The sequence below is a fragment of the Vipera berus genome, assembly GCF_964194415.1.
Source record: "Vipera berus genome assembly, chromosome: 2".
In the NCBI taxonomy this organism is placed as follows: domain Eukaryota; kingdom Metazoa; phylum Chordata; class Lepidosauria; order Squamata; family Viperidae; genus Vipera; species Vipera berus.
In genome coordinates this window covers 167084308-167110947 of record NC_138203.1, presented here as the reverse complement: position 1 = coordinate 167110947, position 26640 = coordinate 167084308, and the positions used below count along the sequence as shown (strand labels likewise).

Below are 26640 nucleotides of genomic sequence, written 5' to 3'. Positions count from 1 at the left end.
TCCACACAGGACACCAGCCTACCTGTCAGACTATGTGTGCAAGTGACCCTCACACAAGGACACCACTGTTTTTTTATATATATACTCATAGTTATAGTAGTTGCATGTTGTTGTTATGTGGGTCTTCTCTAAGGGGGGAGGGGTGTTATGTATGCAGGCATCTGCATAGCAACAGCCATCAGGGGGCATTGACCTGGACAGTTTCGGCGGGAAACCTAGGGCCAACCCCATTGGCTGTTAGCTTACCTGGCCAGGTATATAAGGAGGCCAGGTAGCCCTCATTCCTCAGTTCACTTCCCCTTCCAATAAAGAGCTGAACTCACACACCGGCTGGCGTCTCTCTTGCGTCGGACCCACTACACAATAAGCTATGCACTGTATCTTTATCCCTTGTGCCCAGCCATTGCTTTTAATGTGATCTCTTTCATCCTTGACCTTCTGGGAAGAATGAGTTCTCCAGAAATCATGAAAAGGAACACATGATACACTTTCCACTTAATCCTATCAAAACAGTGCGCAAAATAATATATATAGTTATTTGTTTTAGAGAATTGATTTATCAGGAGGAAAACAAAGAGATTTGCAACTCTCGGCCTTCTTCACTTGGACTATAGGTTCAGTGTTCATCTTAGAACCTCTACTTGAATTTGTTCTTTTTCCAAGGTCCCTTCCAACTCTGTTACTCTTTATTCCTAGATTTGAATGGCTATTCTATTTAAGCATGGCACACACACACACACACACACACACACACACACACACGTTTAAATTAGGAAAAAATATTTTTTTCAAGGGCAGGTACCCTTGATGATAAATCATGACAGTAAAGCCAGAGATGTGGAACAATAGTGGTCATATTAGAACTGGAGAGACACAGGTCACAGAAGCTCGCTGGATGATCATACAAACTCACCTCAAACTATCTCACAAAGTTGCTGTTGTGAGGAGTAATTGGAAGAGCAAGTGCTATATAAGTCTTCCTGAGTTACTGGAGAGAAGGCAAGATATCAATACAAACCATAAAGCAACCAGAATTTATTGTACATCTATAATGCCTATGCCTATAAGAGAGCTCCAGAGGATTTTGATTTTATATTTGCATTTTGAGGGTTTGTATATTTTGGACTCCTTTGTATCTCTGAAAGTCAAAAGTTGATAGCACCATTTTGATAGCAAACTACTGGTCAGATGTTTTAGGAAATTAGTTTCTATTTTCTATTTCAGGTCTTCTCCAATTGTGGTTTCTTAAACTACCACCGTTAACCACCACCACCCCCAGTAGGATCTTGAGCACAGTGGCGTAGCGTGGGTTGTCAGCACCCGGGGCAATTTGCGCCCCCTAACCCGGTGACATCATGGCACCGCCGAAAAGACTTGCCCCGCAGCGGCGTAGACTTTCCAAGAAGAGTCGCGCGCATGCGGGATGCTTCCGGGTCCCTCTCGAGGGCGGCTAGGCGGGGCTCCGACCTGCAAGAGCCGCTGCATTCAAGCTCGCACGTGAGCCCCGCTAAATAAAGCCACGCATGCGTACGAAGCTAGGCCAGCCGGCCGGCGGGTCCGTCTTCGCTCGGCCAAGCCTGCCGGGGAGCCTGCGGGGTGCTTGCGGTTGGCCTGAGCCTGGGCGGAGAGTTGGGCGCTTCTATTTATTTTATTCAGTTTATGTGGCCGCCCATCTCACCTGCCGGACTCGTTTCGCTTTGCAAGAAAGAGCAGCTCGAGAGCGGAGCCAAGCCGACTCTGTGCAGCCCTTGGGGCTCCCTGAGCAGCTCAGTGCGAGCGCGCCCCCCCAGATGTTGCGCCCGGTGCGGCCGGCCCCCCCTGCACCCCCCACGCTACGCCACTGCTTGAGCAACTTGAAAGGGATCATAGATTTTTTTTAAACAACTGATCATAGTGGAAGCACTGTCAGAACTTGGGTCCTGGGCAAACTTGAAGTGAACTCACCTGCCTAAAGCGGGCCACAAAGCCTGGAGTGATCTTAAAGGATGCCTAACCTGTGGGTCTAATTGTCATCAAAATCACTGCCAAGCACAACATAACAGTGGGTGGCAAATGGTTACTTACCAGCTGGTGACTACCAAGATGGCATGTAACAGTACTTGCAACAGTACTTGTTATACTTGTGTAGTCCTTTGAGTCTCTGCAGAAGTGTATATGTTAGTGATTTTCACTTATTATAAATCTCTAGACTTTCAAAATGAAAATGTTGTGATAAATGAAAAAGTTAAGCATGACGAATCTGATAAAAGTCATGTTCAGTCAAAACAGTATGATGTATGTTATATAACTTCTACTAAGCTGTGCATTTGTTTCTTACACACCCCTAAACCCAATGAAATAATTAGTTCTGAAAGGTTACAATAATTTATTGTTGTAGTGGAGAACACCTGTTCTATTTCATATACCTTATGGTTTTTTTCTCTCTTTCCTAAACAAAAGCAAGAGGTTGTTTGAATTAATTATGTCAAGGCAATCAAACGAGCTGAAAGTCCAAAGCATCTGAAATCTGATGCATCTAATTCAGTAGAGTGCCTAAATAAAAGTCAAATTTCCATCTTGCCCCTGCATTTAATAGCTTAAGTAGGTGCAAAGCTCTGTAGCATAGAAGAAGACCCATCTGGTTGAATTTGTCTGTTACCTTGACAACACGAGAAATTCTGACCTGGATCCATCTGTCAGAACCTGGAAGTTCCTAGGCTATATTTGCTTTTCTAATCTTGTTAAATTAAACTTAATCTACCAGGATGTTCCCTGTTATTGTTGCTGCTGCTTTTATTGTTTTATGATACAAGAACCTCAGTTGAAATTTCCTCCCCCACCCATCTCTCTCTCTCTCTCTCTCTCTCTCTCTCTCACCATCAAGCAGAATAGATATGGCTGAATTTATCTGCCTCTCTCTAACTGGGGATATAATTTGCTTCATACATTTGCAATCCTGGGTAATTTATCTTTGATACTACTGTACATAGCAAAGCCGAGACTGCCCAGGAAGCATAAGGAAGCAGAATGAGGAAAAGTAAGAATCACAAATGAATGTAGTGACTTAAGGCAGGTCATATAGGGATGTGTGTGAGGGGCTGTTTAGTTACCAAGAGACGAACTAGAAAACATAAATGATCTTATACATTTTTGAATATTTGCAATTGGAGAAGAGTCAGTATGAGTTGGAAATGTTAATGTATTGAGAAACAAAAGGACAGAGAGGTTTTATGAATACACAGGTGGGGGAGCATGGGAACATTTAGGATTGCTTCTTTGCCAGGTGCTTGTAACTCTTAGTGACTTATGAGCAGTAAGAATACAAAGGCTGTCTTTCCCAGCATAAAGATAGGCAGTGAGATAGAATCTTTGTTCTGTAAACACTTTTTTGTCTATAAATGGAGCAAGATATTGACAAGAAGTCAAGCAGGTAACAGGGAATGGTAGCTGAGTTAAAAGAACAGACAAAATGCAGAAGGAAAAGCTGGAAGACCCTATTACATATATATGTTTCTGTACACAGACAGACCTGGTAGTTTTCTTACTGGAGTAAAATATTATATTTGATGCAATATGTGTGTGCTCACTCACATACAATATATACAACCATAAATAAAAATTTATACATAAACATACATAATTGTGAAGAGTCCAGTCTAATGGCACTGGATCTGTTTTATATACTTTGGTGCTGTGTTGAAGGTGACTGAGATAGAATTCAATATTCAATATTCAATTCAATATTCGATATTCCACTCCTTGGTGGAGCAGTGGGCTAATGCCTCCTTAAGTAACACCAGCTGCCTGCAATTCGTGCAGGTTCGCATCCCACCAGGCTCAAGGTTGACTCAGCCTTCCATCCTTCCGAGGTAGGTAAAATGAGGACCCAGATTGTTGGAGGCAATAAGCTGACTTTGTAATAATGCCGCTTGGGGGGGGGGGGGGGGGCGAAAGCCCTAATAAGCAGGCATATACATAGAATGAAGGCTATTGCTAAGCACATTGATTTGTGCTTAGATTGTAAGCCGCCCTGAGTCTTCGGAGAAGGGCGGGATATAAATGGAATTAAAATAAAATAAAATAAAAAAAATGTCATTGTTATATTGCCTGAAATATGACTTTTAATATTAACTCTACATTGGCTGTAGAGCCTGCATAGTCAGCATACAAATGAACTCTGCTGGACAGCAAACCACAGAAAAATCCACAATGGGCTGAATTCAAAGATTAACTGAAGCTTGCTTTCCCTAGAAAAGGAAAATCTGAAGAGTAATTTGAGGATGGAGGCACTTTTCTTACATGTAGAAGTGAGGAAGGGATCTTTTCCAGTTTTGTTTAATCTTGGAAAAGTCTTGGAAACTTAAGAGCAATGTGGATCCCTTTACAAACTGCAAAGTCTTCCCTGAATAAATCTTACGATTAAATCATGTTGTAGGATTAAATGGTAATTCCACAAAATGAGGGGAAGAAGGGGATCTATAAATTAAAAAAAAAGCTTAGAAGAAAATACCAAATTAAAATGAAATAGATTATTGAGAATCTACACAACCATAGTATATACTTCCAAATAATTAGAGCAAGGCATTTATTTTTATTTTTTTTATTTTAATTCCATTTATATCCCGCCCTTCTCCGAAGACTCAGGGCGGCTTACAAGCTTAGCAGTAGCCTTCATTCTATGTATATGCCTGCTTATTAGGGCTTTCATACTCCCCCCAAGCAGCATTATTACAAAGTCAGCTTAATTGCCCCCAACAATCTGGGTCCTCATTTTACCTACCTCGGGAGGATGGAAGGCTGAGTCAACCTTGAGCCTGGTGGGACTCGAACCTGCACTAATTGCAGGCAGCTGGTATTACTTAAGGAGGCATTAGCCCACTGCTCCACCAAGGCTCTTAAGAAAGCTAAACACATACACCCCGCCCAAAGGCTTTTTTACATAATCATGAGTACAACAACTTTTGTAGGTCTCTAAATTCCCTTTGGAACTGAACAGCAAACTATAATCTAATGGGAGAGAGGACATAAAAGAACAACGGGCTTCAATCTTTTAAGAGCAGGGATGATTATGTCATCTGTTGAGTGTCCAGGATGATCAGTGAGCTTTGGTTACAGATGGGGAAGAATGCCATGAATTCTTATTTTGATAGGAACTTGCCAAATTTTCATCTCCTGAATGAATATATGGATCTGAATGCAGTTATCCTTTAATATCTGCATTTGTCAGAGCTTTGCATTGATATGAAATGCATATATTAAATGTGCACAAAAATATGAGGAATGGGTTTTTAAAATACATGGGAAAGCTTTACATTTAGGAAACCTGCTTACTACAAATACAATATTAGACAATGTCACATACAAAATGTATAGTTTACAGACAGATCTTCTTGGAAAAGCTGGATGTAGATGGAGAAGGCAGAATTGATTTAAAAGTGGGAAAATTAAAAACTGAAGGAAGTTAAATTGATGTATCTATCCCTAAGTGAAAAACGAACAAGAGGGTAACAAAATGTTTTAAATAAGCAAACAGAAAGTCGAAGAACAAATATCATTATAAAACAAAGTCAGGCGTTTTGCATTACAGCTTGTTAAAGATTTGTGTCAAAGCTCAATATGTTTTAAAGTTAAATTCAATGGAGGTTCTTTTGCCAATAAATGCATACCACTGCAGTCATGCTCCATAAATTTAAGCATGACATTTTATTGGTGATTTGTTTCTGATACCTTTGTTTTATACTGTAGCTATTAATCAAGTATAAGAAGGGTTTTTTTAAAAGAAACAGCAATAAAGCTTTTTTAACATATAAAAAAGGATACTTCTATCAGGATTCATCTCTACTGAGGTGTAACTCTGGATTTCTTTGAATCTGTAGAGGTACTCATGGCAAGCTTTTGCGCTTCAGAATTGTCCATCATGCTGACTGTACATTTTCTTTTTTTAAGAGGTAAAGAAAGTGGGTTATTTTCATACATGTTCTAGGGTGGTATGTCTCCATATGTCTTCACTGATAACAATCAATTGATATCAATTGGTATGTGTTGCTGAGCCCACAGGACCACACCAATTGTGAACCTTTGACTCTTTTACCATACCTGATTATATTACCATTGATTAATTAGAATATGTTGTGGATTCACTAGGAAGAAATCCAGAGAGATTATATTGCAAAACTGCCTTTCCATTTTGGTGTCTTAAAATTATGTGACACAACCAGAATTCCCAGCCTATTCTGGGAACTGCTGCCCCAACACATTTAAAAGAGTCCAGATTGTTATACTTGAAACAATCTACAGAGTCACTGAGATGTCTATCTCCAGATTTAATAATTTACATGCCAACCTTAAGTCACAAATTGAAACCCAGACTGCAACTAAAGAATTTACTCTTGGCTTCCGGTTTGCGCATGCGGCGCTTTCAGACGCTCACGGAGAACTCCCTCCCTGCCATCCGATCTTTCTTCATTGGAGGACCCTGAAAAGGGTCGAAGGTCGCCCTGGAGGGGCGACCACCGCAAGGAGATCCTCCTGTGATCATGGGAGGGTGGCAGCCCTCTGCTTGAATCCTGAGAAGCTCCTTTTGGCCCAAAGAAAAAGAGACCGGCCATCAACATGGCCGATCATTAAGCCGTTCCCTGCCGAAAGCCAAAAGCACCATCTAGCACGACAAAGCAATCTGGAGGACTTGGGTGAGACCTTTCCTTTCTTATCCCCCTAACTGCCTGCCTGTGGGATTTTTCTGAAAATCTTCTCCTCCCTTTTTTGAAAAAAACAGCTTTTGTATACTTGGGGGGATAACATTTTAAGCCTTAAAGCAAAGAAAGAAAGAAAAAAACATCTGATTAAGCAAAGATACTAAGCAATCTCAATCCTACCTATTAAAAAGCTCATATTTTTGTGGGGATCTACTACCCTATTTTCTGTTTAAGATGTGAACTAAGGAAAAAAGAATGGACTAATTATACAAAAGCTTTATATTAATTTAGGGGGAAAAAGAATTTTACAACTAATTCTATATGCTACTGATGACATCCTGTGGCTAAACATGGAATTGCAAGTAAACCTTTTGCTTATTCTGACAGCTGACTGAATAACAGAGCTGTCCTTGATATTATCTTCAAATACAAGTGTGGGAACACCTGGCACTGAAAACAACTTTTAGGAGCATTGGAGGAGGAAAATTACTGACTCTTATTAAAATAGCCTCCATGGAAGACTTAGCTGTGAACACTAATGAAATGGGTGACTATATCCCACCGCTTAACTACAAATTGATATTGGACACAATCTTGGCTATAACTGAGCAAATTAAAGCCAAATTTCATGATAAACCTGACAACTCAAAGCCACCAGACCAAACTTTGACCTTAAATGATGAACTGACAACCCAAAAAAATATATAAGAACTGGAAATTAACACTAAAATAGGAGACTTCAAAGAGCAACAAACGCAGCCTACAGAGAACTTTGAAGTCCAAACTCCAACTTTAACTACAAAACTTACAGTTCAAAAAACAACAACACCCGAAGAAAGCAACTATAAGAGCGAAGATATCAAAGGCCTTCAAATACAGTATGTTTAGGATTCAGCTAATCAAATGATAACAACATTAGCTACTACTTTCTACCTAACCCAGATGGAAATGGAACAAGAATTACATCAAACATCAAAAACTGAGCTATTAAAGCAATATTTCAATGATTATAAAGGGGACACCAGCTTGGCAAAGCTGTCATTTGGATGGTCTCTGTGGATTCAAATAAGAGGTGGAGGAAGAAAGAGAAACACATTTGAGAATTTAAAGACACTAAGATGGAAGCCTGATTGGCACAAAAGGAATGCGAGAGTTAGATTTAAAGATTTAGACTTGTCTCTTTTTTGGGATTTATAAGGACAGAACTTAAAAAATCTTTTTTGATGGACTAAGGCACGGGTCGGCAACCCACGGCTCCGGAGCCGCATGCGGCTCTTTAAGCCATCTGCTGCGGCTCCCTGTCCTCCTCTGCCATTCTGGAAAAAAAGTGGGAGTAAAAAAGTCCCATTGAGAGAATGGGGTGGCGGAGGTTTGGGGAGCTGCGTGCGCAGCTCTCCAAACCTCCACCACCCTGTTTGCAGAACTGCTGCCTTCGTCCATGTTTGACGAAGGCAGCAGCTCTCCAAACGGGGCGGTGGAGGTTTGGAGAGCAGCGGGTTGGAGAGCTGCACGCGCAGCTCTCCAAACCTCCACTGCCCTGTTTGGAGAGCTGCTGCCTTCGTCCATGTTTGACAAGGCAGCAGCTCTCCAAACGGGCGGCGACGGTTTGGAGAGCTGCGTGCGCAGCTCCACCGCCACCTCTGCAAGCCTCCACCGAGAGAATGGGGTGGTGGAGCACTCCACCGAGAGAATGGGGCGGTGGAGGCTTGCCGCCCATTCTCTCGGCGGTGACTTCTTTTGGGGGATCCAGCTTCTGCCGCGCCGCACCAAGAGAACAGCAAGCCGCCCCGTTCTCTCGGCGGAGCGCTCCACCGCCCCATTCTCTTGGCGGCTTGCCGCCCCGTTCTCTCGTCTTGGTGGAGACTTCTTTTGGGGTGGCAAGCCGCCGAGAATGCGGCGGTGGAGCGCTCCGCCAAGAGAATGGGGCGGCTTGCTGTTCTCGGCGCGGCAGAGGCTGGATCCCCCAAAAGAAGTCACCGCCGAGAGAATGGGCGGCAAGCCTCCACCGCCCCATTCTCTCGGTGGAGCGCTGTTCTCTCGGTGCGGCGCGGCAGAAGCTGGATCCCCTGAAAGAAGTCTCTGCCGAGAGAATGGGCAGCAAGCCTCCACCGCCCCATTCTCTCGGCGGAGCACTCCACCGCCCCATTCTCTCGGCGGAGCACTCCACCGCCCCATTCTCTCGGCGGCTTGCCACCCCATTCTCTCGTCTCGGCAGAGCCCAGCTGAGAGAAGTGGGCGACAGAGGCTGGATCCCCCGAAAGAAGTTTCCGCTGAGCCGAGAGAATGGGGCGGTGGAGCACTCCGCCGAGAGAATGGGGCGGCTTGCTGTTCTCGCCGCGGCAGAGGCTGGATCCCCCGAAAGAAGTCTCTGCCAAAACGAGAGAATGGAGCGGTGGAAGCTTGCCGCCCATTCTCTCGGCAGAGACTTCTTTTGGGGGAGAACACCGCTCCACCGAGAGAATGGGGCAGTGGAGGCTTGCCGCCCATTCTCTCGGCGGTGACTTCTTTTGGGGGATCCAGCCTCTGCCGCGCCGAGAACAGCAAGCCGCCCCATTCTCTTGGCGGAGCGCTCCACCGCCCCATTCTCGGTGGCTTGCCACCCCAAAAGAAGTCTCCACCAAGACGAGAGAACGGGGCGGCAAGCCGCCAAGAGAATGGGGCGGTGGAGCGCTCCACCGAGAGAACGGGGCGGCTTGCTGTTCTCTCGGTGCAGTGCGGCAGAAGCTGGATCCCCCGAAAGAAGTCTCTGCCAAGAGAATGGGTGGCAAGCTTCCACCGCTCCATTCTCTCGTTTTGGCAGAGACTTCTTTCGGGGGATCCAGCCTCTGCCACCCCCTTCTCTCAGCTGCCTGGGCAGCTGAGAGAAGGGGGCGGCAGAGGCTGGATCCCCCGAAAGAAGTCTCCGCTGAGAGAATGGGTGGCAAGCCTCCACCAAGAGAATGGGGCGGCTTGCTGTTCTCGGCGCGGCAGAGGCTGGATCCCCCAAAAGAAGTCACCGCCGAGAGAATGGGCGGCAAGCCTCCACCGCCCCATTCTCTCGGCAGCTTGCCACCCCGTTCTCTCGTCTCAGTAGAGACTTCTTTCGGGGGATCCAGCCTCCGCCGCCCCATTCTCTTGGCGGAGACTTGCAGAGCTGCTACTTTCGGCTGCTTTTCTTTCAGGGCATCCAGCTGTTGAGAGAAGGGGGCGGCAGAGACTGGATTCCCCGAAAGAAAAGTAGCCGAAAACAAGCTGAAACAGAGAGGGGACTGCAAGAAGGGCGAGATCAGCGCAGGCTGAGAAACGCTGATCTCGTGTTCCTGGCAATCTCCCTCAATTTCCACTTGTGAAGTTCGGGGCTGGCCTTACAGAGTTGCCAGAGCTCCCGGGAGGATGCATACAACCGCTGATCAGCCTCTTGTTTTGCGCATGCGTGCGCATGCACACTATTTTTTGCGGCTCCCAGTTTTTTGTTTTGTGAAGGAACCGGTTCCGAGTGGCTCTTTCACTGTTTCAGCTTGCCGACCCCTGGACTAAGGGGAATCTTAAAAAATATATATAAACTGATTTCATATTTAGGTTTTAGATTTTTAAAGGAAAACAAAATTAAGCTTTTAAAATAAAACTTTGAATTATACTATAGAATTTAGAATCTTATAACATAAGATAGTATTTTAATAAGTGTTGAATGGTTAAAACAGAAAATCTCTTCTAACAATTGGTGATTTGTTAAGATGAAAACTAGACTTTGCTGCTAAATCATAAGAATGATTTGTAATGAACATTGTAAGTTTTGTAGACAAGAGAACTATTCTTTACTGAAATAGGGAATTGTAGGTTACCCAAAAAGTAAGCTTTCATCTGTATATTATAGGCCACTTTAGAGTATTTTATTGCAATTAGGTAAAACTTAAAAACAGGATTTTGATATGTATTAGTCTAATTACATTGAAAACTTTGTTAATTGATTAGGTCATATCTAGAAATGTACTAACTTGATCACTTTGACTATGTGAAAACTAAGGGAATCAGAGAGGGAATCTTTATTGATGCAACCTGAACTATTTACAAACAACTTGTTATTTGTTACTTTTCACTTCCCAACCACCATATTGCTTCACAAATACATGTATATGTAAATATTGAAAAACCAATAAAACATGAATAAAAAAAGAATTTACTCTTCACAATATAACAAAATTGGAAGATATTACTATTGAGACAGAGGAAAATAAGCAACAACTATCCAAAGAACTGACAACTTTAAAAGTACAAGGAACTATCACTATGGCAAATAACCTTAAGGACCAACAACATACTATGGGAAAACTTAGTGTGCAAGATAGTGATGTTAACATAGAGGATGTGGAAGATCAACAAAGACAGTTTCCTGAAAGCCTGGATAGCCAAGCATTAATTACAAAGTTGGATAAGACTCTCTATTTAAAGCAGATGAACCCAGACGGAAGAGGAATCCAGACCGAACTCAAGATAAAGTTTTTAGAGCAAATACAGAGACTAGAACTAACAGGGCAACAACATAATGATTACAAATGGTTTGGTTTTTGTAGACCACTGATGGCTAGATGGTCTCCTTCGATTCAAATAATATGTATTGGAGCGAAGGGAGACCTATCTGGCAATTCAAAGGCCTTGGTCTGGAAACCTGATTGGCAAAAAAAGAAACCCAGAGTTAGATTTAAAAAGTGAGTTCTTAGAGAACCATTAAAGGTTATCCTTTTAGTAATCAGTAACCTATCAGGATCTAAAATAGAAAATGTTTATGAGATAGAACTAGAATGTGTTTATGTATTTATTAGGCTTATTTTAGACATTATAATTTGTGCACTGACATAATGGAAATTTGGTTCATAGATCCCACGTTTGATGTTAAAAGATGTTTGATTATTCTATTTAAGAATTAGCTAAAATTTAAAACAGAATCTGATTGTGTATAAATAGCTGTAGATTGATAAACATAGGCTGTGGTCCTGTCAGTAACATGTGATGTATTAGGATGTGAAACAGACAATGTTTATTAGGTAGAACATAGCTACTCAGCCACTGTGCACATGTTAGATGCTATAGTTTTTTTTTTCCTGTAATGAAATAAGGGAAATTTGGGTTGTGAATATTATTTGGGATGTTAAAGGCTAAATTTGAATAATATAATAAAAATTAAAATTAGGTAAACTTTAATAACAGGACACAGATATATCTCAATGAAATTGAATTGACAATTTTTTCAACTGACCATGCTATTTCTAGAAATTTATTAGTTCAAACTGGTTGTATGAAATGTTAAGGGAAATTGAGAAGGATGTTTTGATAATGTAACCTGAATTATGTACTAAAACCTCTGTTACTGAATCTCTGATTACCCAGTCATCACGATGCTTTCTAAATATATAGATTTCAACTGAAAAACCAATAAAACTTGTTTTTTTAAAAAAAGAAGAGTCCAGATTGGAGACACCTTCTGTAGATGTATGGTTATTAGCTCTAATATCCTTCTTTTCTTAGAACTCAGGATGAGCTAACTCACTAGAACTTCTCATCCTAAACTATGGCTTTTATTTGCTTCCTTAGGTATGCGCATCCTGGTCACCCTGCTTTTGGACACACTTCCTATGTTGGGGAATGTCCTCCTTCTCTGTTTCTTTGTCTTCTTCATCTTTGGTATTGTTGGAGTCCAGCTTTGGGCAGGGCTACTTAGGAACCGCTGCTTTCTACCTGAAAACTTCAGTCTGTAAGTATGAATGAGGTAGGCTTGCTTAGGTTCTTTGTACGTGCAGGGTTGTTTTTTTTAATGAATTAAAGTAGTAGTTCCCATATGCACTGTGGATATCTCTGCCTGCTGAAATAACAGAAGTGGAAATTTTCTAGCAAAGTCATAACAAACCACACGAACATCTAAAACTTTTTTCAGAGTGTGTCCCATTGCCATCGCTGATAGCTGCCCAGGAGCAGTGATAGAAATGTCCTCTTTCAAATATGTCCATCAGCAGTCACAATACTCCAAGAAAGGAGAATCAGCTACTGGATTGCAGCTCTCAGCAACCAAAATTCTGACGATCATTGCAAATTGAGGGGGAATTTCCAGCCTCTAACTAAATGGAAGAGGAGGAGCTGGAAAACAGCAAATAAAGAGATTTGGCTCAGGAAAGAATTTGATGCAAATCTATCAGAGATAATAGGAATGGGGCAGGAAGAAGAATCCACTCTTATCAATATTCAGTTTCTCACCTCTGCTATGGCATGAAAATAATCCAGGAAAGTATGAAAGAAGTCATTATTAATAATGCTGGCACCATATAATGAAACCAAGCTTTAGAGGAATGCAGACCTCTTTCCTGATTTATGGTTGTGTACACATGATATGGTATCTTTTCAATATAGCTAAAACTGTGTATACACAAAAAATGTTTAGCACACGTATAGTTATGAATGCAAAATGTATTTTTGTAGTGTTTTTGGAGAAGTCTTCATTCTGATTCAGAAAGATCATTATGTTTGGGCTGCATTGAAGTCAGTGCTACTTACATATGTGTAACCACTAGTTGTGCAGTAGGGCTGTTATCATGATTGAAGATTGAATGTGAGGTAATTAACATATAGAGTGTCTTGTTAATATCCAAACAGTTTAAGCAGATTTCAGCATAGAAGCATTCTTTTGAAGCTTGTGAAAATTTCTTCAAGTGCCCTCTAATCAGTAAGGTAAAGGTAAAGGTAAAGGTTCCCCCGCACATGCGTGCTAGTCGTTTCCGACTCTAGGGGCCGGTGCTCATCTCCGTTTCAAAGCCGAAGAGCCAGTGCTTGTCCGTGGACATCTCCGTGGTCATGTGGCCGGCATGACTAGACGCCAAAGGCGCACGGAACGCTGTTACCTTCCCACCGTAGTGGTCCCTATTTTTCTACTTGCATTTTTACGTGCTTTCGAACTGCTAGGTTGGCAGAAGCTGGGACGAGTAACAGGCGCTCACTCTGTTACGCGGCACTCGGGATTCGACCCACCAAACTGCCGACCTTCTGATCGACAAGCTCAGCGTCCTAACCCACTGAGCCACCGCGTCCCTTTCTCTAATCAGTAGTGGGATTCAAATACGTGAAAAACTGGTTCCCTGTGGGGATGCCACTTCCGGAAGTCCATTTTGGGCCTGGGCAACAAAAAATTAGCTACCGGTTCTGCCGAAGTGCTGTGAACTGGCTGAATCCCACCATGGCCTCTAATTCTTGAGTTATCAAACACAGCTAAAGTTTCTGAATCAGAAACTTATAAAATAAAAGTTTGTAAGGAGATTTTTCTTCGGACGTTTGGATGTTTTCTCCCCTTTGGGCTTGTTTCCTCTGAAGAGAGAACAATTAAGTTTCAGTAACCCCTCTAACTAAATTAGCAACAAATCTAAACCACATTGTGATCAAGTACACACTTCTCCAATGCAGTTACTGCTGGGAGTGGCTAAATAGATGCAAGATTTCAGTTGGGATGAAGCAAAGGGAAGAGAGGGGAAGACAGTTGATTATGCAATTACTGATGAGGCAGATTACAAGTACCTAATCCATTAACCATTGTGAACATCCATTGTGTTTGGTGAGATTTTTTGAGATTATCTAAAACCTTTTCAAGTATGTGAGTTCAGAAGTCTCTTAATCATGCTGTTAAAAGGCCTATATTTCTAAAATGGTCACTTTGATGTCTTCAGTGGATATTATCTGACTGATATTACTTTGTCTTTGCTTTGAGTCCTGACAACCATTAATTTGGGGGACAAAGATCCTTTAGTTTTTCTAATTATCTGTTTGGAGCCATAATAGACTAACATGACTCTCCTTGTATGTGGTCTGAGTGAAGGGTAAAAGGCTGAATGGAGGGTGAGGGATGGCTAAGTTTCAAATGGCATTCAAAGCAATTATTCAGGAATGCGCCTGGCTAAACCTCTCCTAAATTTTCCTTTGCAAGCTTTTTTATGACCTAAGTGTGTTAGGAAAGTGAAACGCACCTTTTTTTTCCCTAATGAAAAAACCTTGGTGGATCATAGCTTGCTTTATATTGGCCATGTAGCCCATCAGTTTTTGTGATAAAAAAACACCTGGTGGCTTAGAGGGGGAGCTGTAGAAATGGCTCCTGGGCTGCCAAGCAGTTTGGAATTGCAAGTTGTCCACCACTGACTTCAAGCCAGTTTATTTAGGGCTATGACTGTTTCCATTTTTTTCTTTCCTTACTGATGTGCTGTAGTAATTATGCCAGTAACAAGATGGGTTGTTATTAAATTCTGCCCCCCTTTTGAAGTGCTTTATGTTTTTCATAATCCACAAAGAGATAACAGCAGGTATATGGAACTGAAGCTGTACATGTATCCTTTCTAATGTCGCATCCTACTTCATATAACAACCAGCACAAATTATTTGAGAGAAAGAGATACCTTGGAATGATGTATTTGTCTGACATAATTTTTTTTAGCTTCGAAACATCAGTAGTTTTTAGAGACATTTTTTTAAAAAAGAGAGAATTGCCATTTCAGGCAGAGTGCTCCCACCTATAATTAATTTCTCTGATTGCTCGCTCTGAACTCAATTATCCTATTGGCCCCTCTAACATCTCCGAGCCATTAGTTCCTCATATTGCTCTGTTGACTACCTGGATGCCACCTTTGCTCTGTTCCATTTTCATACTGTTGCTTTGTAAGAATTACACTGAGATTTCCCACTTACTTTTTGCATTGTGATAAAAAACATTCCATCTTTACTTCATCCCCAGCTGGCGTGATTTTGGTTCTATAACCAGTCCTGCTTTACTTTCTTCTAGGCCTTACACATTGGAGCTGGAATCCTACTATCAGACAGAGAATGAAGACGAAAGCCCTTTTATCTGCTCCCAGCCTCGAGAAAACGGGATGCGGGATTGCCGCAGTGTTCCCATACGGAGGGAGGAAGGCCTGGTGTGCACCCTGAACTATTATTCCTACAATGACACCAGCAACACCTCTTGTGTCAACTGGAACCAATATTACACAAACTGTTCTGCCGGGGATCACAACCCTTTCAAAGGAGCTATCAATTTTGATAACATCGGATATGCATGGATTGCAATATTTCAGGTGAATCTAAAGGACATAAACCATGATCTCGTGCTGCTGCCTTAACTGGGAAAAAGAAGTTTGTGTTTATTTTTGTTCAGAAGTACATTTATTTTTCAAATCTGAACCAAATAATTAAATTGTTGAGAATCTGCAAGTCCTGTTTTTCTTATAATAAATATAGGTTCTGTGGGCATCAAAAGTGCATATGTTTTTCTGTTCTTCTCCATTGAATTACCGGTATTTCAATTTACAGTACTGTGTTATTTTTTTTTCATGCAAAGATTGAATACAGAGGTGGGCAATTGGGAGCCCTAGGATCAGTCAGTGCATCCCTTTGAAAGTTACCTGTTTAGATCCTCTGGTAAGAATTTTCTGACCCTTCCCCATAACTGCTACTTTGGGGAAGACAGAAAATAAGTAAGAAAAAAAGGTGAAAGAATGTGAAAGAAAAGAATGATAAATATCACATCCACTTTAAGCCCTGGAGCATCCTATTACTTGATTTAGCCTTGTCTTCCAAGTAGCATTGAACAGATTACTCTGAGAGAATGTGACCCTCAATAAAGACAAAATATCATGTGGGCGACTTAAAAGCTTCATAGGTATTTTCTTAGATCTCTACCATTCCTTGTCCTTCACAGCCCTACATCCATCAAGATGAGCTAACCAATGGCTTCCTTTTCTTTTGCCTTATCACAGGTCATCACCCTGGAGGGCTGGGTAGATATCATGTACTTCGTCATGGATGCTCATTCCTTCTACAACTTCATCTATTTCATTCTCCTGATCATTGTGAGTTCCGTATCCAGTTGTGTCAATCAGAAGCATTAAACCTAGATTTCCACTGAGGAGCCATATGGGGTGCATGGAAGGACCGATAAGATGGGATTTATAATTAGAGCTTCCCAAAACACAGTAGCTGGATAAAAAAGAAAACCAGATCCCATGGGTTTCTTGCATTTACAAGGTGGCATTGAAATCACTTAGAAAAACATCTAGTCAGTGATACTGATTTCCTCACTATTTACTACTCATGTTTTCTGTTCTTCATTTTTCTTTTAATAAGCAAATGCTGAAGAAAAAGAGAACTAACTTTAAAAGTTAGCATATAATTGGCATTAGATGATGCTTGAATTTGATCTATGGTGACAAAGACAAATGCAAATAATTTGATCTTGATTGGCTTTTATTATGTTAAAGAAACCTGCTGACCATGATATTTTTGTTCTTGTTTTGGTAGCCTCAAATAACCTCTATGTTTTCCTTGTAATATACATAACAGATTTAATAACAGCTGCTTAGGTTTTGTCTCTTTCTGCCTTACCCCAATGTTTATCAAGATTATACAAAGCTTGTGTGTTGGGGGAAAATGGGAAACAGAGTTATGGCAAATAGATTAGATATAGGAGTCATTTAAAAAAAAACAACCCTCAGATGCATTCACATTAACCTACATGGGTAGTAATTATTTAGGAACTGTTTAGAATTGCAAGTTTTTTTTAATCCAACAATAATCAGCATCATTCTTACTTTAGGCCAAGGGTAGGCAACCTTGGCTCTTTTATGACTCATGGACTTCAACTCCCAGAATTCCTGAGTCAGCTGACTCAGGAATTCTGGGAGTTGAAGTCCATGAGTCATAAAAGAGCCGAGGTTGCCTACCCCTGCTCTAGGCTATTGCAAATACAGACAGGGTACAGATTGTAAGATCATCTGTGGTTCTCTAAGTAGACATAGATTAGAATCTATAGCTGAAGCTGTGGGGCCAAAGGTGATCTCTTTTCAGCATCTGGAAATCACAATTGTCACTGAGGGTAAAATTATTAAATGCATGACTGCATATAAATCAAATGAAATCCCATTTAATTTCTGTCCTGCCCCACCAATTTGGAGTATTTATTTATTTAATGGGACTTATATGCCACCCTACCTCTCGAAGGACTCAGGGCGGCTAACAACAGTAAAATACAAGTAAAATACAAATATTAAAAAATAAACTATATCTATAGCCCCAACTACAACCAATGAAACCTTAAAACCATATTAAAAACCCCTTATCATCAGTCCAGGTCGGCCTGTTGGAAAAGAAATGTCTTAAGGTCAGGACGAAAGGACCGGAGGTCTGGGGTCATCCGGAGCTCCAGGGGAAGCTGATTCCACACGGCAGGTGCCCCCACAGAGAAGGCCCTCCCCCTGGGGGTCACCAGCCGACATTGTCTGGCCGATGGCACCCTGAGGAGGCCCTCTCTGTGTGAGCGCACAGGGCGATGGGAAGTCATTCCTGGCAGCAGATGGTCCTGCAGGTATCCTCGGCCTAAGCCATGTAGGGCTTTATAGGTAAGAACCAGCACCTTAAATCTCACCCAGAGTGCAACCGGTAACCAATGCAGCTCACGCAGGAGGGGTGTAATATGGGAGTATCGGGATGCTCCCATCACAACCCACGCGGCCGCATTCTGCACCAGCTGAAGTCTTCGGGTGGTCTTCAAGGGCAGCCCCATGTAGACAGCATTGCAGTAATCAACACGGGAGGTAACGAGCGCATGAGTGACTGTACGTAAAGCATCTCGGTCCAGATAGGGGCGCAACTGGTGCACCAGGCGAACCTGGGCAAATGCCGCCCTGGCTACGGCTCCTATATGATCTTCTAAACTGGCCCCAGCAAAGATGCAGATGCTGCGTAAACGAGGGTGGGTAAAAATACAAACTGTAAATAAAACAGGAAAATTAATAATTTCTAGAATAGTGGTTTGAGGACTTTCAGATAATTATTTACAGAGCATTAGAGAACAGTGCAACAATTTGTGTGCTTTAATGAGGAAAAATAAATGTGAAACAGGTGTCAGGAATTTAGATGCTTTGTTTCAGGCCATTAAGGCCACTTTTCAGAAAGCAGAGTTTAGATAAATGCTCCTAGGGAAGGACCTACAGGTCACACTAAACGTGGGTTCCACAGGTTCAACTCTTCCATGGCTATGTTAAATTTAGAAAGAGTGTAATGAGCCATAAGAGTAAGGCAGAATCTGTAACATGTAGCATAAGCAAACCTAAAGCCTATAAAAAGCCTAAGATTTTTCAGGGTCTGGATCATATTTATCTATTATTTATAAGAAGTGTATTCTCCAGGAACCTTCAGTCCTATTCTACAAATAAGACACGTAGACGTAAGCAAACAAAAATGAGAAACAAATAGGGTTAAACATGTTTCAGAAAGCTCAGAAAAATAAAGAAGATTCTGTCCAGAAACCAAAAGACATAATGCTTTTGTATCAGGTGAAACATGATGTAGAGTGCACCATAACTGTAGCTCTACCACTGAGACAAGGTTGTTTTGTGTATTGTTTTGTTTTGGTTCTCAGCTAGCAAAGGTTTCATTGGAGGCCTTCAGCTGAAGCTCTTAAGGTATAAGCGGTAACATATGGAGATAAATGTTTCTTCGTGCTTCTAGGTCTTAAATCATGAATACTATAAGGCCAAAAGCAGTATCTGCAATCTAAACATAGAAATGGACTGAAGGCCAGGAGCAGTTGGCCTAAGACAGACATATCATCATGTCCAGGTTGAGATAAAAATGTAGAATTTAGATTCTGCACTAACTGCAGTTTCAATAGCCTTCAATATACTTCAAAGATATAGTGCATTACAGTCATTTTACCTAGGGTTTACTAAAAGGTAAAGGTAAAGGTTCCCCCGCACATGCGTGCTAGTCGTTTCCGACTCTAGGGGCCGGTGCTCATCTCCATTTCAAAGCCGAAGAGCCAGCGCTTGTCCAAGGACGTCTCCGTGGTCATGTGGCCGGCATGACTAGACGCCAAAGGCGCACGGAGCGCTGTTACCTTCCCACCGTAGTGGTCCCTATTTTTCTACTTGCATTTTTACGTGCTTTCGAACTGCTAGGTTGGCAGAAGCTGGGACCCCAGCTGAACTTTAACAGCTTTGCAGCTGGTAGACCTTTGGTAGCTGATTGAATTAAAGTATTTTTTTCCCCAAACACAAATCTTCCAAAATTCTCTTAAACTTGATTAAGAAGAAAGCAAGAGTGTTCTAACCATTTCAGTAACTGAACTCTTGAATTAGGAACCAATGCATAGTATTTATGTCTGCATTAAGGTGGAAATATTCTGAATCTTTTTCTCACAACCTCATAATATACCAGAGAAGAAGTGGGTCTCTTCTCTGATAAAGGGGAGGTTTGCAATTGTGAATGAGGTACACAATGGTTGTTTGAATCCTTTTCAGCCTCCAAACCCATTATTACACCAATACTGCCTGGCCGTGTAGTCCTAGGACAGGGGTAGGCAACCTCAGCTCTTTTATGACTCATGGACTTCAACTCCTAGAATTCCTGAGTCAGCTTTATCAGAGAAGAGACCCACTTCTTCTCTGGTATATTATGAGGTTGTGAGAAAAAGATTCAGAATATTTCCACCTTAATGCAGACATAAATACTATGCATTGGTTCCTAATTCAAGAGATCAGTTGCTGAAATGGTTAGAACACTCTTGCTTTCTTCTTAATCAAGTTTAAAAGAGCCGAGGTTGCCTATCCCTGTCCTACGAAAAGCCTAGGCTTTTTTGCCACCAAATTTTTTTGCCAGTGAGTTTCACATACCAATCATGTCCATGAAGGGTCCTTGAGGGGTCCTGAGCTTGTTGTTTTGCAGATGTTTCATTATCCAAGGTAGGTAACATCATGAGTGCACTCATTTTAACCCTGAACTATAAATATTCTCCTTTATTATGTCCATTTACATTATCTGTTTCTTCTGCAAATGTACAATCTGTACTCATGTTATAATCGCAACAAGGATCTTATACCAATAGATTACATCTGCAGTGCGTGGAAAAATTGTGACATGAGATTTTTAACAAAAAATGCTGGGCAAAAAGGAAGAAGAGCAACAGCTTCCATGGACAGGCAACCTCCTGGTTAAGTAGACTTACCAGGGCATGCACACAGGGCCAAGAAAAAGCAAAGGGCAAAATCAACATCACTGTTATGTATGTAAATAGTTAGCAATAGGCCTTGGAAGAGATTGCAAACATAGTGCAGCTTTGCAAGGTTTAAAGCGGGAAAATAAGGTGCAATCATTGGACGCCACAACCAAGGAGCGGGAAAAGAGACTGTTTGTATTGGTTACAGTTCAAACGCTTTCCCTATAAAAGGGTTGCAACATTTGACAGTTGGCAGTTGACTTTGTGTATTCAATAAACTCATTCCTTGTTAACCCACTCTGAGTCCTCGTCTATCAGAACAAAACAACTGGCGACGAAGGTGGGATAGACAGAAGACCAGAGAATCGGCAGAATTGTCGCGCAAAGGCGGCGGAATTCGAATACGTGTCAAGTCAACCGAGCGGCCGCGGCAGAATAAAAAAATTCTCCGAATGGCGCAGATTGGGTCACTGAAGGAATTTGACCCTAACTTCCCCGAGGATTGGGAAGAATACATCGGGCAGGTCGAAGGATTCCTGTTAGTGAACGGAATCACCGACGACCGGAAAAAAGCGGCGGCACTCTTGACAATCTGCGGCACACCGGTCTACAGAGTTGCTGTCGGGCTGTGCCAGCCTCAACCAGTCTCCAGCGTGCCCTATGCCGACCTCCTCGCAAAATTAAAAGTTCACTTTACTCCCCGAAGGTCCGAACTTTTTTGGCGGCGCATCTTCGAGAAGAGGAATCAGAGACCGGGGGAGTCCATACAGAAATTCGTCGCTGCCGTCCGGGAAGCAGCAGTTCGTTGCAAATACGACAATTTAGAGATTAGAATTAGGGACAGAGTCGTGCTGGGTTTACGCGATGAACAATTACAGAATAGAATAATCGCCAAACCTACCGGCGATTTACAGGAAGTGTTAGACGAACTCCTCACGTATGAGTCAACCGGGTATCGCGACCCCCCCCGCAGTAGCATGGCGACAGCACCCGAAATTAACCAAGAGGGCTATGTGGACTGCGGGGAGGTGGATCAGCAGTGGGAGGAAGAGATCGCCGAAGTCTCCAGGCGATTCGGAAAGATGGCACCAAAACAACTCAGAAGCGAGGGGCCTGACCCAGGCCGCCGGCAACAAACCGCAACACCGCAAAGACCACCGACCGGGGCACAACGACCATGGCGGGACACCGCAACCAGACCACGCGACAACGAAACCCAGAACCGATGCGGCAGCTGCGGCGGCAACCATTCCCGCGCTTCCTGCCGATTTCGTACCGCCAAGTGCAGGGCTTGCGGCAAGACTGGCCACATCCAGGCCATCTGCAGAAGTCGCGGTCGGGACACCCGTCTGAACGAAGTCGATGTGTGGCCAGAGGGTAAGGTAACCCCTAATGCTAGTGGCAAGGAGACCCCTGAACCCCGGGTGGAAAGTCCAACTCTAAGGGAGGTGGCCCGCGTCAATCGGAGACGGCGGGGAAGGGGGCACAATTTTCCGGACGGAAAATTAAAAATCACGGTCCTTCTGCAAGGGGTCCCTTGCAGAATGGAAATCGACTCAGGGGCTTCAGTGTCGATAATTTCCACTGAAACCCTTGAGAAAATTGAACAACTAAGTGGAAAAAGAATTCCACTTAAACCAACAACTATCCAATTAATGGACTTCCAAAAAAGTCCAATAATCGTAAAAGGGAAGACCAGCCTTAAAGTAAATTTTAAGGGGTTTAAGGGGGTCTTAGATTTGGTAGTTACGGAGGGGAATAGGACCAGCTTAATAGGGCTTAATTGGTTTCCAGCCCTAGGAATTTGGATAGGGGGAATAAATTCTGTGATTAGAAATAAGACCCTCGAATCCGTCTGCAAAGAATTTGCAGACGTATTCGATGGATCTCTAGGCAAGTACAAAGGGCCCCCCATTAACTTTAACCTAGACCCCTCAGTAAACCCGATCAGGCTAAAGGCCCGGAGAGTACCTTTTGCCTTAAAAGAAAAAATCGAGGCCGAGCTCGACCGGCTTGTAGGCCTCGGAGTTTTAGAACCTGTTGAGGGCGGTTTATGGGAGACGCCGATTGTCACACCCCTCAAACCCAATGGGGATGTGAGAATCTGCGCCGACTATAAAGCCACCCTCAACATTGGGATGAAAAAACATGCTTACCCGGTCCCGACGGTGAAGCAGGTCCTCGCCACGATCCAGGACGCCGCCATCTTCGCCAAGCTCGACTTGGCGCATGCGTACTTACAGTTAACTGTTTCCAAGGAGGCTGCAGAGGCACAAACAATTGTTACCCACAAGGGGGCGTTCCGAGTCCACAGGCTGCAATTTGGAATTGCAGCAGCTCCAGGCATCTTCCAAGAAGTGATGGAGAGGACCTTAAAGGGCATACCTGGAGTATGCCCTTACTTTGATGATGTCCTAATAGCTGGAAAAGATGAAGGAATGTTAGTAGAGCGGCTGGAACAGGTACTGGGCAGATTTAGAAAGGCTGGGTTAAAATTAAAAAAGGAAAAATGTAGCATAGGGGTTAAATCCACTGATTTTTTGGGGTTCAGGATTGACAAAAGTGGAGTCCATCCTACCCCTGAAAAAATCAAAGCAATAAAAGGGGCTCCTGAACCAAGGAACAAGGCAGAACTACAGGCCTTCCTAGGCTTGGTAAATTTTTATCACACTTTTGTGCCACATAAGGCTGCCATTGCAGAACCTCTGCACAGACTCCTAGATAAGAAGACCCCTTGGCAATGGCAGAACAAGCACAAAGAGAGTTTCCAAACTCTAAAAGACATCCTTTCCAGTAATTCAACTGTGACTCACTTTATTGAAAACAAACCAATCTTCCTGGCATGCGATGCTTCGCCTTATGGCGTAGGGGCGGTAATCAGCCACTTAGACAACCGAGGAATACAAAGACCCATTGCATACTACTCCCGCACACTAACCAAGGCAGAGCGGAACTATGCGCAAATAGACAGGGAGGCATTAGCAATTGTGGCAGGAGTTAAGAAGTTCCACGATTACCTGTATGGTAGGAACTTTACTATACTGACTGACCACAAACCCTTGCTGGGACTGTTTACCACAGATAAACAGACTCCTCAGATTATGTCACCCAGGATGCTGAGGTGGTCCATTTTCCTCTCAGCATACTCATTTTCCCTCCAATACAGGCCAGGTAAGGACATGGGTCATGCAGACGCTCTTAGCAGATTGCCCCTTAGCACAACAGAGGAGGACCCTGCCCCAGTGGGACAAATAATGTCCCTACAGGATATTCCTGATTTGCCATTAACGGCAAAAGACATTGCTGAGGCAACCAATAAGGACCTCATCTTAAGAAGAGTAATGGCTTGGGCCATGAGCGGTTGGCCCAACGCCAACCCGGACGTAAAATACAGTCCATTTTTCAGAAGGAAAGATGAACTATCAGTTCATATGGGGTGCTTACTCTGGGGAACTCGTGTAGTAATTCCGGAAATCCACAAATCAGCTATCCTAGTTGAATTGCATGAGGGACACCCTGGAATAGTAAGGATGAAGGCCCTGGCTAGGAGTCACTTGTGGTGGCCAGGATTGGACCACGACATTGAGGAATGCGTTGCCAATTGCCATCTGTGCCAACGCTCCAGGCCTGAACAACAACACATCCGCACACATAAATGGGAGCTAGCTAGGAATCCTTGGTCCAGGATTCATATTGATTTCGCGGGACCTTTCCAGGGGTTAACGTTCCTTGTAGTGGTCGACAGTTACTCTAGATGGCTAGAAGTAATACCGGTCAGTTCAGTAACGGCAGGCAGAACAATACAGGCATTAAGGGGCCTCTTTGCCACTCATGGGTTGCCAGATTTAATAGTGTCTGATAATGGGCCACAATTCACATCTATTGAATTTCAGGATTTCCTCAAGGCCAACTCGATTAAGCACAAGACTTCTGCACCCTTCCACCCCTCCACCAACGGATTGGCTGAAAGGAATGTGAGGACCACGAAGGACGCGCTTAAAAGAATCATTCGAGGTGACTGGCATCAGAGACTAGCTGAGTTCTTGTTGGCTCAACACACAACCCCCTGTTCGGCTACAGGGAAAAGCCCAGCTGAAATGAGGTGGGGCAGGAAAATATTGACCAAGTTGGACAGATTACATCCTGACAGACTCCAACCAAACATTGAATTTGACATTCCTAACAGAACATTTGAAGTGGGGGACTTGATTTGGGCCAGGAACTACGCCCAAGGGGACAAATGGATTCCAGGGGTGGTAACTGAAATCTTGGGTCCCCTATCTTACATCATTGAGGGAGAAGGGAATAGGATTTGTAAAAGACACATAGACCAACTGAGGAAAAGATCTAGTGGGTGTGTGCCTGCTGAGGGGGACCAAGGATTAGTAAGGGGAAACAGTACAGACAACATTAGGCCTGAAAGCGTTGTGGGGGTTGGGCATGATAACTCATTCCCTGATGCCCAACAACAACAATTCAGTCCAATTGATTGGGAAATACCCCTGCGAAGTAGGCCAGTGACCACTGAATCCCAAACACATCCTATTATTCAAGACAGTACATCTGTAGACAGTAACCCGGAGCCCAGGTCCAGTAGTAACCTGCAGCCTAGCAGTCAACCAGAAAGAAGGGTCCCTAATAGCCAAAGCAACAGATACCCGTCCAGAATTCATAGGCCACCAAAATACCTAAGGGATTTTGTAAGAAAATGACATCAACTGGGGGGTAAGGGGTGTTATGTATGTAAATAGTTAGCAATAGGCCTTGGAAGAGATTGCAAACATAGTGCAGCTTTGCAAGGTTTAAAGCGGGAAAATAAGGTGCAATCATTGGACGCCACAACCAAGGAGCGGGAAAAGAGACTGTTTGTATTGGTTACAGTTCAAACGCTTTCCCTATAAAAGGGTTGCAACATTTGACAGTTGGCAGTTGACTTTGTGTATTCAATAAACTCATTCCTTGTTAAACCACTCTGAGTCCTCGTCTATCAGAACAAAACAATCACGATGTACGCTGTGTCCTTTTTTATATACACACACATCGTGGCAATTTTTTTTTTCATTCTGACAAAACTGGAGTATTCTAGTGTAGATGCTTCTGAAAAGTCTCTACAAAGAAACATGCCTTCCCTGCCCCCACAAGGCTACATAGATGAGTCAGCAACTTCTACCTTCTGAGATGGTCTGAGTAAACACTCAGTTCATAGAACTAAGGTAGCCAAGAGAAAAGAATTAGTTGTAGGCTGCTTTTTCAGACTGAACAGCCATCAGGAACTACATAAAATTCAGCCTAATGAAGAGTCTGATTTGAAGTAAAATTCAGACTCTTTAACTGCAGGCAACTGCTGCCTTTGGAGTGCCAGCTAACAAACAAAAAATTTTCTTCAGAAAGCAGCTAGGGACTCCATAAGGGAAATATCTGCTTTGAAAACAATTCAAGTGAATATGTTTAGGGGAGGGGGGGAAAACTGCTTAACTGTGAGAATTACAAGTACAAACTACCAAGAAAACTTTTCAAGTCAAAATAATCTTTTTTGAGCTGCATTGTCATTGGTGGAGTGAGGAATGGAGGGGGGAGGGGTTCCCCTGAGCTGAGGAAGCTTGAATGTCTTGATGTGAAAGAAAGGAAGGGAGGAAGGGTAGAAAATATCCTTGGAGGCTTCTCCTGTGACTAATCATGACTGATGGCTGTCATTTTGGAGTGAGTTTGCAGCTTAATGCCTAATGCTGGGAAAGATTGAGGGCAAGAGAAGAATGGGACGACAGAGAATGAGGTGGCTGGATGGAGTCACTGAAGCAGTAGGCGTGAGCCTAAATGGACTCCAGAAGATGGTAGAGGACAGGAAGGCCTGGAGGAACGTTGTCCATGGGGTCGCGATGGGTCAGACACGACTTTGCAACTAACAACAACTTGTAGCTTTTTATTCAAGCTGGTTAAAGTTGGTCTTTGTTGAGAGCCACTACTGTATTGTGA

At 43.0% G+C, this 26640-nt stretch overlaps 1 protein-coding gene across 1 annotated transcript in view; it reads left to right on the top strand.

The window, feature by feature from the left end:
• CACNA1G (calcium voltage-gated channel subunit alpha1 G) overlaps positions 1 to 26640 on the top strand; it is a gene marked incomplete at its 5' end in the record, with an annotated part of 457316 nt that overhangs the window by 219963 nt on the left and 210713 nt on the right. Inside the window, 3 exons of the mRNA XM_081320681.1 lie at positions 12243 to 12402; positions 15460 to 15751; positions 16433 to 16525. Of these exons, the coding sequence (XP_081176807.1) occupies positions 12243 to 12402; positions 15460 to 15751; positions 16433 to 16525 (545 nt within the window). The remainder of the gene's footprint in view (positions 1 to 12242; positions 12403 to 15459; positions 15752 to 16432; positions 16526 to 26640) is intronic.